Consider the following 15523-nt stretch of genomic DNA (forward strand, 5'->3'; position numbering starts at 1 on the left):
AATAGCAACATCATCAACAATCACAACCGTAGCTAATTAAGCATCTACTTATGTCAGGCCCTATTCTAAGCCTGTGCATAAATTTACTCATGTATTTCTCACAGCAACCCTGCTATCCTCATTTTACAGATAAGCAAACTAAGGCACAGAGAGACTAAGCAACTTGCACAAGATCACAAAAGTAGAATGCAGCAGAGCTGGCTCCAGAACCTTTATGCTAGAACAGAAAGGAACTAAAATGCCTGCTATTTTGTTCATTCTCGTCTTCATCTGGTGAACAACCTGCAGTGATAGGGAAACAGGAGCTCCCTTACCAGATTGCCATATTCTAGAAGTACTGAAGACCAGAATATACATAAATTGTATGCCGTCTTATATTTGATAGGCTTTCAGATCCTTCCACGTTTTCATGAGTAAGCCTATCCAAACAGTACTGCCTCTGGATTACAAATCCTAACAATCTCTTGGGGGCCTCAAGAGCTGAGTAAACAGAAAAAATATGATCCTCTGAATTTAACGTTTTCCTTTTTTGCCAAAAATATGTGTTAATAGTGATGGGTTATTCTTAAAGTTCCTTTAACAGAACCATGACTTATGTTAAGTAGCATATGGTTGTTGGGGGTGGGGTGGGGTGGGATATTGGTTGTTCCTTCCAAAAATCTATTAACTTTGCTAAACTTGGTCTCCTTTTTTCCTGGGTATTTATAAAACTTAAGTCACAGAAGAATTTGATATTTATAAAAATCTTTCTCTTGATATTTGCTTAGCTTGTTGTTTTTCATAGAATGGAAATTCATGCCTTAATTCTTTGGTTATGATGATTGAGATGGTACAGTGTAATATACCTATAATTACTGAGAAAAAAAAAACATTAGCCTTTTCCATTTTCATCCATGAAATAATTTATTATATCTTCTAGGAATTTATCTAACTAATATCTTGAAAACAGAAGAAGGCAACCCTGAGGTCCTAAAAAGGCATGGAAAAGAGCTTATAAACTTTAGCAAAAGGAGGAAAGTAGCAGAAATAACAGGCGAGATCCAGCAGTACCAAAATCAGCCTTATTGTTTACGAGTAGAATCAGATATCAAAGTAAGTTGAATTATTTGAGGATACATATTTCTGATTAAGTTTATAACCACCTGATAAGAGGCAGGTTTATTTCATAGAAGAGAAAAAGGAAAATAAAACTTGAATAATTCCAATTTTCTTATGTTAAATGTTTTCTTAGGTTATTTTCATGAATTTTACACTGAATTTAAATTATTTAATATTAATAACTATTTCTTTGCATCTATTTTAGAGGTTCTTTGAAAACTTAAATCCAATGGGAAATAGCATGGAAAAAGAATTTACAGATTATCTTTTCAACAAATCCCTAGAAATAGAACCACGGAACCCTAAGCCTCTCCCAAGATTTGTAAGCATTCATATATTTATATTTCTTTTATATTTACATATTTTTTGCAGTTGTCATCTATAGCTGGTGGTTTTTAGTTTTCTGTAAAGGCATTCAGGGATTATGTGCACATGTAATGGATAGAAATAGTGAATAAGTGCTTAATAAATATGCTCAGGACTATTCCACTTTGTTCCAAGTAAATGGGCACTAATATTAATGTGAATAAATCCTAATATGATAGATGAAGAAGTTGGGCATATGCCCAACTTAACAAAAAGTTATTCAATATTTATTCAATATTTATTTTAAGGGCAGGAAGTTTGATTTATAGTTATACTAATACAATTATATTTATACTAATTCAAATTTATACTAATTCACTTAAAATAAATATATGTACTTAATGACTTTTTTAAAAAAGTAATGACTTATGAGAACTTTTAACCATGAATCATTACCTGTAAAAATAACAGGTTTGGCTAAAGATACGTTTTTGGGGGGAAATAAAGTTTCCATTCTCTCTTGTTACTTGTAAATACCTGGCCAAACTTATGTACAGTATCATCATCTCACTGTTCTGAATATAATCTCTTATTCATAAGAAAGTCAAGAATCAAGAAGTAAACATAATTGACTTCTAAGCAACCAAGATAAATCTCATGATGTCTATGACTAAAGCTTATGAAATTACCTCAAGGCCTAAAACAGTTTTTTAAAAGATGGATTAAAAACAGCAAATTGGAAGTAGCTATATAGTCTGCTTTAGTGAGACATGCTGATATCATTGAGAAATGATCACTGTAAGGAAAAAAAATGCCATAAAACTAACATAAACAGACGAAAAAAAGCAGTTTAATGCCTTTGTAAATAGCCCAAATGATCCTGTTGGCATCACTGTAGTACAGCATAGTAAGGTATCATAGTTCATAACAATGATCCTGGCTCTTCTACCAAGGTTAAATTAGTTCAGCATAGTCCATTTAAAAAGCCAGAGAAATATACACCATATCTTAGAAAGATTTCCATCAAAAATATTAAAATAACAAATACTGTGGTATTTATAGGACTAAGACTCAGTTATTTAAAGAAATTCATTCCCTAATAATTTAGATAACTAAGGCTTTATGGAAATGGGGTGTTAACACTTTAACTTGGACACTTTGATTTGAATCATTATGTAACTTCTTTATTAGTGCTTTGTGGTTTTCCTAGGTATTAATCGAATTTTACTGGGCATTTATAGAAGAACCTTCTTTTCCATTATGGTGTTGTAAGTGTTGTGTTTCTTTTGGTATGTCTACAGCCAAAAAAATATAGCTATCCCCTAAAATCTCCTGGTGTTCGTCCATCAAACCCAAGACCAGGTACTATGAGACATCCCACACCTCTGCAGCAAGAGCCAAGGAAAATTAGTTATAGTAGGATCCCTGAAAGTGAAACAGAAAGTACAGCATCTGCACCAAATTCTCCAAGAACACCGTTAACACCTCCTCCTGCTTCTGGTGCTTCTAGTACCACAGATGTTTGCAGCGTATTTGATTCTGATCATTCAAGCCCATTTCACTCAAGTAGGTGCTCAAGTTTTAAGTGCTTTAAGGAATTGTTAGTATTATATGTGCTAGAGGTAAAAAAGAAATCTGTATATATATATATTTTGTAAATTTGTAAATAAATCAAATACCACTTCAAACAATATTATTATAAAAATATAAAATAAATCATAAACTCCAGCAACTTATCTGTTAGAACACCCCTCTTTAAAATGTATTATACTTTATGGATAGCCTGGTGATGGAATTGATACTTGAAATTTCATTTGAGCATTTGTTTTCAATTGGTGAATTTAAAATGCATCTCTAACTTCCAGGTGAAATGAAGATAACTCCTAAAATCTGCATGGAATTTCAATCTGATACTTCAAATGCTGCCTCCAAAATTATATTTGAATACTGCTCAGTACATGGTTCCTTTTCCACCAAACTCTGTATACAGTTTCTAATTTTGCAGTGTATCAAATTCAAACTCCTACTTAACCCTTTTTCAGCCTACATCCAGCAGATGGTATATAGTGCCTGCTAACACACTCCTGTGCTTTCAAGCCCAGCCATATAAATCTCACAGACTGCATACTGTTGCTCATCCTTTCCTATTTCTAAATCAGTGCTGTCCAATAGAAATATAATATGAGCCACATGTGTAACTTTAAATGTTCTTTAGCCACATTTAAAAAAAGCAAAAATTAGGTGAAATTAGTTTTAATAATATATTTTATTTAGCCCAGTATATGCAAATTGTTGTCATTTCAACATGAAATGAGTATAAAAATTTACTGAGATATTTTACAATCTCTTTTTTTGTTCTAAATCTTCAAAATGCAGTATGCATTTTATACTTACAGCACATCTCAATTTGGACTAGCCACATTCAAATGCTTAATAACTACATGTGGCTAATGGGTACCAAACTGTACAGCCCAGCCCTAGCCCTTTGAAGAGGCTACCTTTTATATCTAGAGCATCATGCGTCCATTAATTTTTAAATTAATTTCATGTGAAGCTTTAAATCTCTACTAAGAACCCACAACCTTTTTTCATTTGCTCATTATTAAATCAGAGCTTGAATCCAGTCACCTTTAACCCTCTCACAGCCATTTCCACATGCTCTTCCCATTGGCTGTCCTAGCTCAGTGTACAGTTCAAGTTCTGCCCTAATATTTGATGTAATAGAATCCAATACTGAGAGGCAGCATGACATTATTACTTGGGAAGAGATTGAGAAGCACTGATGTAGGAGTTAGGAATCCTAGTTTGTCATTCCAGTCTGAGCTGTCTGATTTTCGATGATACTGTTTCTGTGCCTTCTGGGGGATTAAACTAGGTTTTTAAGATTTCTTCCAACTCAGAAAACCTAATTTCCAACTCAGAAAATGTAACTTAAAAAAAAAATTATTCTTTGGAGGTATATTATTTTGAAATTTGGTCCAGAATCCTATTTATTTATTCCTGTGTTGCATATGTATTTGTAGTTACTATAAGTTCAAATAAACACCAGGTAAAAAAATTCCCATTTATTTTCCCCAACTGGCAAACCTCCTAAATTAAGTAATAAAATAAGACCAGCACTTTTTACAGTATACCTGACGTAAAATCATTATTTATGGTGACCCATTTAACTGTTTGAAGGGTTTTTTTCCGAAGAGCAGATGACTATGTTCTATGTTATAAAGATTCCCACATCAGTGAATTATTGAAATCACATAAAAGCCATCAATTGCAAATTCTATTTCTCTTAGTTTAAGTAGCTAAAAGCGAAAGATGTAGAAAAACAGGAGATAAGCCTATTACATTCCCTACTAGTGCTAAATCTTTAAATTATTACTCAAACAGGGAAAAAAGAATCATTTTGGAATGCAGTGCTCTGGATCAGTGCCTTGTCATATGTGGCAGTGGAATAATATTAACTTAAAATAGCTGGGCAAGTGGAGAAACCACTGTTCCAGGAATTAGTCTTCATAATCTTAGCCCTGAGGGTTTTTTCAATTTCTCTTTCTTTGTAAAAAAAGAAAACCCCTATTACTACTCGCTTTGTTCTTAGTAAAAATTGAAAATAACTGATTTTGAAATTAAGCCAGTATAATATAAAAGCATCTGTATGCTCAGTTAGTCCCTTACTTAAAGCTCATCAGTGGCCTATGTATATTAAATGTCCTCATCTGTTTTTGACCCCACTCTCCTTAATAGATCTGTTAGTGTTATGGTGGGGGGGGGGCTGTTGTCCAACTTGGTACCCACTGTGTTGCCACTAGAGTGAATACTTACTTCCTTGCTTCCCCTCAGAGCCTGGCAGGAAAGAGCTGCTGTACCTACATTCTTGAGTCATCTGAACATATTCCATTCAATACAAGGAGGCATAAAGTTCCATTGCTTAAGTTTTTCAAAAGGCAAAGTTTAACTAGAATTTTTGATCAGTTATAATAGTCCTTTTTTGCTTCTTATAGTTTTTTTTTAAATAATTTACTTTAAAAACAAAGTACTTGTTGCATATCTCATTTCTTGCTAAGCACTGACACATCTTCTCTGGTAAGCCTTGCAATCTTACTGAGATACTAAAAAAATAATCATAGTACAAAGAAAATCATAGTTAAATGCTTAACCATTGTTAAGTGCTGTGATTCTGTTTGTACTATAATTTTTTTCATCTCTCAGTAAGATTGCAGGCTTTACCAGAGAAGATGTATTAAGTGCTAATTTATTAGCAAAATGCTAAATGAGTGGCAAAGACATAAATGCTATAGAAGTTTACACAGATGACCACAGAATGGGTAAGAATGGTCATAGAAAGGTTTGTGGTGAAGACAGAGAGGGAAGGAAACTGGCCACCTATTTAGTGCTGCTACATACACTCTCACATTCAGAGCCCTGCTCCACACCTTGCTCAGGCCAGGTCCACCTCTGAGGCGATGATGACAGTGGCCGGGAACAGGGGAAAGACCGCCCAGCTTTATATGTGCGGCTGTAGCATGGAGGGAGAAAGAGGACGTGCTCTTGGTACCTTCCTGTTTGAAGGCTGCCTGCTCATAAGAGGGAGGCATAGGTCTGGCCTGGTCTGTGTGCTACAGATGAGCTTTAGCCCCATCCCTTAGTAGGGAAAGCTTTAACAAGGAAAAACGTATTCCAAGCATTTCAAGCTGGAATGCAAGGCTTTTCTTCATGAAAGATGATTATTTCTGATTTCATACACTTGGATTTAACAGGCTTTTGTGAGTTTAAGAAGTTATTCATGATTTATACAATTTTTTTTTCTACACGAAAATGCTTATTCCTATTCCAGGAATGACTCAATTATAAATTGGAAATTGTCTTCAACAGTGGTTTCAACCCTGACTGGACATTATAATTCCCTGGGGAGCTTTCAGAAATACCTGTATGCCCAGCCCATGCTTGAATTAGACTGGCATTGGCATGTGGGCATCAATATTTTTTAAAAGCTCCCCAGCAGGGTCTAATATGCAGCCATGATGGAGAACCACTGACCTGTTGTATGGGATTTGTACTTAACAAATTGATACTACTTTTTGATTAACTGGATTTCATTCCTAAGTCATTTTCAATAAATTTGTTCAGTACCTAGTTGACAAGAATTCCTAGTATATATTTCTTGATATATATAATGTATAATTCTAAAAGAGTTTTTTTAGTAGCATTTTCCAGGCAGTAAGACCAAGCAATTAGTTTGAAGTGACAAAGCAGAAAAGTGCCCCAAGTTTACACACGAATCAAAGCCTGTGCTGTATATAAATATGATCAAAGCCAAGTCCACATCTGTGTGCACAAGTGTGTATGCATAGGCGTAATCATTCTTTCTAAAAGCCTACCGTTGGTAGCTATCATGAACTCTCTCTTTTGATTTTATTCCTATATTGTACTAAGTATATGACCATGTTCTTGAGGCTTATCTCCAGAAGGCATATTTATTTCCTTTCCAAGAAAAGTGGAAAATACATAAGTAGTAAACACTAGAGCAGATACTCCCTTTAACCCCTATTATGTTAGGGAAGAGAATCTAATTTTCAGTAAAGAGAACCTTTGACACAGTAGCAGCGTTATTTAATATTAGTGTAAAAAAATGAATTTTAATCTTTTGAGAGCTAACTTGTTAGAATTAGCTGGATTGCTGCCCTTAGTAACCATAGCCTCTAAATAACTATCAGTACATATGGAAAGGAAGTAATAGAATAGATTATTTGAAATTGGGGCTGCCTGGGAAATAAGAACACTGTATCTGTATAAGCAATCAAATTAATAATTCTGCCAACTGAACCTGGGATGTAAAATTATCCTCATTCTGACCAAAGAAGCTAGAAAAGAACAACAACCCTAATTATTTGAGTGATTGCCTGTTGTGCAAAACTGAGACAGAGAAACTTGAATTTTTAACAGTCAGCTCAGTCTAGTGCCATAGATACTGCTTTCATCTCTCGGATATTATCTGCTCAGTATGTTGGTAATGTGGCAGTGGAACCTAAATGACTGTATTGATTGAGAAGCAGTATAGATCTTGTAGCCTTTGTCTCAGTTTGTCTACTTTAATGCTCTTGGGGCTTTGGGTTTTATGATTTTCAATTTTTGTCTTAAAAGAATTAGTATTGTTGAAATTAGACATTCAAAAATTATTAGAGTTTCCTATATAAAATGTGTCTAAGCACCAAAAATGTTTAATGATTTTTTAAGTGTATAAAAATATAGAAGGAAAAAGCTATATCACTTTCAAGCTTGTTTGTAATATCCAAAGCTGTAGTTATTTTGTGATGAACGTACGCCCCAAGAACATTTTCAAAAGTATATAATAATAGTAGTAAGAAATTCCCTTTTATTTTTCAATTTTTATAACATAAATTCATTATTTACTACCTGTTTTCACAAGTTTGGGTTTTCAAAATAATGCTTAGTAAATGACATGTTTCTATATGTCCAACTGAATTCTTTACTCAAATTGGGTTTATACATTTTTTTTGAAAGTTTTCCACTAATATACAGGATATTGTATATAGTTTTCTCATGAATGCTTTTCATTTAACTATTAGGTCATCAAGTAGTGAATCTAAAAAGGAATCTTCAAAATTCCCAATGATATTAATGCAATTTAATTCTTTATTTTTCTCAAAAGTAAGTAGTAATGAGCTTTTGCTAAACTGTTCTACCATTCTTTAAAACTAGAATGACAAAAATAACATTTCTATCATAAATAAATTTTTACAGATGAGTTGAATATATCAATGAAAGAAAAAAAATCTACTTTTTCTTGTTTCCTTTCACAGGCAGCGATACCGTCTTTATCCAAGTTACACTGCCCCATGGCCCAAGTTAGTATATTTGGTTTAAGACTCATAATTTTCGCTTTGGCTTTAAAAATTAAACCAAATGTAACCTGTCCTGCTAAAACTCTTCTTGGGTCTGGCAGCATTGGTACCTTGCTTTGCAGCATCTTAGAAGTGAGGCCTTCACTTGTGCTTTTGATCATAAATGATTTGCTTAAACTTATATACTTTCCATGCTTTTTGTCAAGCCTTTTTTCTCTTTTGAAAGAACAGTATTATATGGGTGGCTTCCACATTTAACCATTTCTCGTTTCCAACTCTGGAGTTCTAAATATATCTTAATGCTCAACTTTAAAAAAAAAAAAAAGAAAAAGCAAGAGTATGCATGCGCATATGAGAATGTTGGCAGCTATGTGCAGTGTCTAAATCACAAAATACACTTAGCCCGGGGGCAGCACAGATTACAGGCAAATGACTATTATTTGACTTTAGAACAGCTATCTTATCATTGTAACTATCTGTATTATATAACCTAAATATTCATCACTAATAAGCAAAATAAAGTTCCAATATAGGTATTTGCTTTTAATTTTAAAGTAAACTAACAATTCACCAAACTATTCCATAAATTTTAAGCTAATATTGTTTTTTGCTGTCCTTCGTACAAATGATTTCAGAATGTGTACAGTGGAAAATATTCTTATAAGCTAAATTAACTAACATCTCTTAAGAAAAAAGGTAGGTGATCAAAATGTTGTTCATTTAAATAATATCAATACACAAAGTACTCTTTAAGTTCTATATTGTTATAACATTTAATTGGCAAAATAAAAACTGTCACTGTTTAAAGGAAAAAAAGAACCTGCCACATATAATTCTGAATGACTGTTTAAGTGTTTTTTCATATCTTTTTCATTGTGCTGATAAACAAGTTAACAACTTACATAAATGTTTTTCAAAGTGTAATTATATTTATGCCTATATTAAGCCCTTGTCATAAATGTCTGTAAGGTGGGTTCTAATTAGAAGCTTTACTTACCTTTTTGGTGCCAGTTCATCAACTTACTCCTAAATCAGGTTCACTAGATTGTAGTGTAATTTCTGTTTTTATTATCAGCACTGCCTCAGTCTTCTTAAATACCTCCATCACAATGAAAATTTTTGGATTAGAGTATGATGAACCTGACTGTATCCCCTGCCAAGGAGAGCTGATACCTAAGCAAACGGAGGAGAGACCCCCTCCCCCAGACACAAGATTCTCTCCCTAGCATCCTTTGAAAGGATTGCTGGGAGAGACATTGGAGAGAGTGGTTAAGATCAGACACTATTCCCCAGGACTATCCAGTAAAGGCAAGGAAATTCTATACTAATAAAGTCAGAGGGAAAAATGAGCCCATCATAAAAATTAACAAAAATTACCATTCTAAAGGTTTTTAATAGTCTGCTGTCTCTCCCAGAAATCTGAGACTCAGATCCAAATAAAAATTCCAGTAATAGATTAACAATGGGAATGTTATTTTGTTCAAGAAGCATAATAACAACATATCTTAGGCAGCTTTTTCTCTGAAAATTCTGCTAAGAAATTTCTGCATGCTTATATAGCAGTTTGCTTTAATAAAGGAAATACTGTTGGGTGTTGATTTACTGAACTGCTTTTGATACTTCTGTACATTTCTTTTAATAAATATAAGCAGTTTCCGAGTCTTTTCAGGATCGATAGATGAAATAAAATTCCTGTGAACTTTTCAAAAAATTTAACATCCTACAGGATCTGCTTCAGTGTCATCTATAAGTTTAACCAAGAGCACTGATGAAGTGCCTGTCCCCCCTCCTGTTCCTCCACGAAGACGGCCAGAATCTGCCCCAGCGGAATCTTCGCCATCTAAGGTAAAGTAGAAAACCTTGTTATCTGGAAACTGGAATCATTACAGTGACATTATAATCCATTGCTTGTGTCTAGTTTAGTTCTAACTGAATTAGGTTAATACTTAGAGTATTTGGGCTTAATAGCGTTTAAACAAGGATTAAGTATGGATTTACCATGCAGTCATGTTTATTTCCTTTCTTCTGAAAGCAGTTTTTTGGTAGGTTTTCAAAACCCTTGTATCTAAATTGTGGGTTCAGTCAAGAAAAAACATTAACCTATAATGTAATTAATGTAGTCTCAAGCAGTTCTTCAAGAATATACAACAAACAGAGGAAGAGAGAGAGAAGGAAAGACATCTGAAGCTTTATATGAAAGCACATTTTAAATGAAATTGTATCTTAGTGCTAAATATTACCTATCTGAGCCCTTAATAGGTGAATCTAACATGCTTTTAAGTGGGATTTTTATGAAAATTCTGGGTCAGAAGAGACCTTAAAAGCTCATAATACCTGTTTTTTTCTACCTGTTTGAATTTCATCCTTTGCCAATTGTTAACATGATTCAGTGGTCTCAAAGTGTCCAGGGAGCAGAGCACTTGGTCGAGTCAAGACACTCTGCAGAGTGTCATGAAATGTTAATAGAGTAAGTTTAAAATTGTAAAAGTGACAGGTAACTTATGTTAAATTGAAATGATGTTAGATTGAGCGATAGGTAAGCAGTAGCAGACATCAAAATGTTGAGAAAAATAAAAACTTAACTTTGAGGGAAAGATAATTTTTTTAATGAATGAACTGCCATAACCTCCAATTTAAAACATATGGCAAAACTCCTGTTCCACACCTAGGGTTCTTCCAATAGCATATTTGAAAACCCCAGCTTAATTCTTGATACATTCATGGTGCTATATAAATTAAATTATGAATAAACGTCTTTTTTTCCATTTCTGTTAGATGATGTCTAAGCATTTGGACAGTCCCCCAGCAATTCCTCCTAGGCAACCCACATCGAAAGCCTATTCACCACGATATTCAATATCAGACCGGACCTCTGTATCAGACCCTCCTGAAAGCCCTCCCTTATTACCTCCACGAGAACCCGTGAGGACACCTGATGTTTTCTCCAGCTCACCACTACATCTTCAGCCTCCCCCTTTGGGCAAAAAAAGTGACCACAGTAATGCGTTCTTCCCAAACAGCCCTTCCCCCTTTACACCACCTCCTCCTCAAACACCTTCTCCTCACGGCACAAGAAGGCATCTGCCATCACCACCATTGACCCAGGAAGTGGACCTTCATTCCGTTGCTGGGCCGCCTGTTCCTCCACGACAAAGCACTTCTCAACATATCCCTAAACTCCCTCCAAAAACTTATAAAAGGGAGCACACACACCCATCCATGCACAGAGACGGACCACCGCTGCTGGAGAATGCCCATTCTTCCTGAGTTACTCTGCACCGGGACGTGCATTTTCCTAGCCCCAAGTCCATTGCTGGCAATGGGTGCACGAACGTGCCAGCACTGAGGAGTTAAAATGAGAACTCCAGACACTAACGACTCGACTTCAAGATGCAGGATAAGACCGTGAATTTTAACCCAGATGTAATTATGAAGTGAAAGTGGTGTTCGTTTAGAATACGGAAAGACTGAGCTAGAGGACGTGGACAACCGATTGCACCTGAAAATCAAGTAAAGGGACCTTTTTCCAGCCGGTAGGCAGGAGTCCTCTTCTTGTGATGTGATCTTTATCATTAAAGGGATGAAAAACACAGTCTAGTGTCCAGCAGGCCCACGTGGTGACAGTTTTTGTAATTCAAAATATTATGCACTTTTTAAAAAGAAATCTTAAACAGGGATCTTCAAATCCTCCTCTGTTTTCCTTTGCTTTTACTTGTCCTACTTTAGAATATTTTCTTAAAAATTATACAGAGGACTGTGAGGAAAGGCTGTGGTACCTGACCTTGTTGGAATCAAGGCCCAGCACTGTACTGCAGTCCTGTTTACAGCTTATTACAGTGAATTGAATGGGTACCGAGGCTTCACCAAAGAGGTACTTTTTTTTTTTTTTTAAAGAATAATTATACCAATTTTAAGAGCATTCCCCTACCCACCCTCCCTACACAAACAAAATGTGGTGGTGTTGCCTTCAAACAAGAGAAGTTTTGTGTCATTAACAATGACAGAAGAACTTTTTAAAAAATGTAACTGTCAAGTATATGATTTACATTTAGGAGACTGTTAAACTATGCTAGATTGTCATTTTCCCCCCTTCTCCCACAAAAGTTTACTGGTAATCCATGTCATGGCTTGTAGCTGTCCCTCTAACCATACTATGGAAATGCAGTCACCCAGTGTGAAAGGACCACTTGCTGGGCATTGCTGACACCATTCATGTTTTACTAATAGTTGAGTGATCAGCATATCTAGAATTACCTTGCATTGCCTAAATCATGTGTATATAGTGAATGTTATATAATATACCTGGCAGGTCTGTTTTAATTTAATTGAATAAAGATACAAATACTTTGTTTGGCTGGCATATATTAAATTATTACATGAGAAAATGGTTGATTCTTATTTCTTTCAGTTGAAACACACACACAAACACTAAGCATAAAAGCACGTATTGTGGTACGCCTTGGTTTCTAGTTCTGGATGTATGTATTCATCTTAAAGAATGATCTAAAGTTGCAGTTTGGCATGCAGGAAAAAACTTGGTTAGAATAGGATGGGTATCTTTTAAGCAGAGCTTTGTAAGGTTTTTAATTTCCTAGGTAACATGTATACAGTTTGTTAAAGTTTATATTAAACATTCTACCTTGCTTGAGGTCTTTGCTCTATCAGAACTATTCGTAATAGAACATCTACCTACATCATTAATATCATAATGTGGATTATTCATTAAGCCTATGTACTGATCTTCTGAGTCTAACAAATACTGTGACTGAAATGCATGCAACTTGTTGAAGAGAAAAAGTGTTATTAATCTCCACTATAATATCTGTGAAGTGTGCAGTATTTCATCCTTAGAGAGTCATCAGTTCATCAGTATCTGCATGTGTCCTCTGAATAATGAAGCAACATTTCAGCACTTCTGTTAACCATGCCATTAGAGACATTTTTAGAAGTGCTGCATCATGGTGGAAACCTAGTTCTTTAATAATTATCTGTGATATTTATTAGAGCATTAAATGTACATCACTATAGTACAATATATAGTCCTTTAAGACCAGAACGTTGGTTGCATCATCATTAAGCAATCCATCCTGTCATATCCTTTCTTATTTATTTGTTAGAGTTGAATCTTTTTTTTCTATTATTTGTACTATTCCTATTATGGTAGCCACTTTTCTCTTTGTAAAATGTCTCCTTTTAAAAGTCTCCCCCAAAATTAATTTCAAATCCACTATTGTATGCAAAGTGTCCATAAGTCAACAAGTATTTATCTAAGCCTACTTACTAGTGCTGCTACAATTAATCATAATACACATTCCATAATTTCCATGACTTTTTATTAAACCAGCCTCATCATCCCTAGGGTTTCCCTTTATATGTCTTATGTGCACTTCTCTTTTTAATTACCCCACCCCCACTCCAAATGAGAACCTGAGAAAAGTCACATTGGAGCCCATTCAGTGTCTCTCTGGCCAGTGCGTTAGCCTTCAATAAGGTAATGACCTCTTTTCAACCTGCCTGATTGCATAAAGAAGAAAAACTCAGATTTGAAGTTCCAATCGTACTTCTCCCAAAGGGAAGCATTCTTCTACCCTGGTGGTTCTAGGCGACCGCGTCACTGTGCATCAGCTTTATATGCATTGTGGTTAGAGGATATTTTTATTCTGAAATGTGGGTAAAATGTGGGTAAAAACATTTTCCGCGGTGGTAACTGATTAGCAAAATTCCAGTTGGATGCCCTTAAATGGAGGTGAGAAAACTATATCCTTGCCTTCTTTCACATGTGAAACATTAGCTAGCTAGCAAATTTATTCTTTGTAGTAACTAAAATATTCTTAATCCAGGGACAAGAAGTGACTGAGAAGATAAATGCATCACCACAAAATACTGCTTTTGAGTTCAGGACATTACAAGACAGTCAATGCAGCATGACTTTTCCTAAACCACATTCAAAAATATGGAACGTTTCTTTTAGAAATGGAAATACTATTAGATCTTTGGAGCACAAAATGAAGAAAATATTTCAAATGGACTGATAACCTATATAATAGAAAGGGAGGCTTTTCACATCTAAGTACTTTTAAAAACAGGAACAGATAAGTATGTGTTTCTAAATTTATTGAAAGACAGATTATTTACTCTTCCCAGATCTCCAAATGTATTTTAAGACAACAGATTATCAGGAAATGTACAGACGTCAAAGGTTGACTTAATTAAAGGTTGTCGGGTATCAGATTATGTGTTTAGTAGGTTACTGTGCTCTAACAACTCAAGAATGTTTTAACGGATCTGAGTTTAGCAAAGAACATGCCACACTAATTATAATACAATGAACAGAACAGTGTAGTGAACCAGTACTATTTCATTGGGAGGCTACGTTATGGTTCTGAATTCCTTAATGTGTTTTTTCACACATCAAAAACTACTCAAACCAAAAATTAGTTGGTATCTATGACTATGATCTTGTCTTAATTCTCAAATTTAGCTCACTTTAGTCATGTACCTCATCGTTTGTGTTTTCATGACAGCTTAAATTCAGAATTTTAAGTGGCTCAGCAAAACAAATAATGGAGATGGAAGTGGGGGGGGGTGTCTCAATTTATTAGTTGTACATATTGAGGAAAACCTTTTTTTTTTCCCTCCAGATTCAGAAAGAAAAAATTAACCATTTATTTCTCGGTATTCTGCTGCTATAGGTAGGTTCAGTTATTCTTTTAATCTATATTGTATGACTGTTGTACAAGTGTAGGTCCTATTGTGTTGCACGTTAATCTTTACCAGTAAAATAAGCATCACAGGGTTAATACCAGTTTGGCTGAAAGAATTATGCAGTAAAATTATTTATAAGGGGACGTGATGACTTTATTTATTCAATATTTTTTTGAAACATCTCATTACTAATTTTTAAAATCATTTCATAATCCCTTATACATGAGCCAATGAAATATTTTGAGCTCTAGTTAAGAAAAGCATGAAGTCTATATGATAAATCTAAACAACAAAAGCACTTGTAACTTGTTTTGTAAATTTCATGCCTTATTTTCCATTTTTGACACCGTAAAGTGCATTTTCTGTCGACTGTGAGCAAATTTCCCTTTTGCCTTTAATGAAAATAGTGCATTAAGTAGCCAATTGCTGCAAAATTATAAAGCAGGTTAGCTAAAGGTGGATCACATTGGATTACCACTCAAAGAAACAAGATGCATAGCAGATGGAAGTCACATGTGGTGTGACTTCAGGGAGAGCGCACCTGTGCCAGATGCATG

The 15523-nt window shown here is 34.7% G+C and overlaps 1 protein-coding gene across 3 annotated transcripts in view; it reads left to right on the plus strand.

Annotated features, from left to right (window-relative positions):
- Positions 1 to 12646, plus strand: part of SOS1 (SOS Ras/Rac guanine nucleotide exchange factor 1) — a 125350-nt gene extending 112704 nt beyond the window's left edge. For all 3 annotated transcript variants that reach the window (XM_057740692.1, XM_057740694.1, XM_057740693.1), the window contains 6 exons: positions 920 to 1092; positions 1304 to 1420; positions 2706 to 2970; positions 8220 to 8264; positions 9988 to 10106; positions 11037 to 12646. In XM_057740692.1, coding sequence (XP_057596675.1) covers positions 920 to 1092; positions 1304 to 1420; positions 2706 to 2970; positions 8220 to 8264; positions 9988 to 10106; positions 11037 to 11528 — 1211 coding nt within the window. In that variant the 3' untranslated portion in view covers positions 11529 to 12646. The remainder of the gene's footprint in view (positions 1 to 919; positions 1093 to 1303; positions 1421 to 2705; positions 2971 to 8219; positions 8265 to 9987; positions 10107 to 11036) is intronic.
- The last annotated feature ends 2877 nt before the right edge of the window (positions 12647 to 15523 follow it).

This window comes from Hippopotamus amphibius, chromosome 7 (assembly GCF_030028045.1).
Source record: "Hippopotamus amphibius kiboko isolate mHipAmp2 chromosome 7, mHipAmp2.hap2, whole genome shotgun sequence".
Classification (NCBI taxonomy): Eukaryota; Metazoa; Chordata; class Mammalia; order Artiodactyla; family Hippopotamidae; genus Hippopotamus; species Hippopotamus amphibius.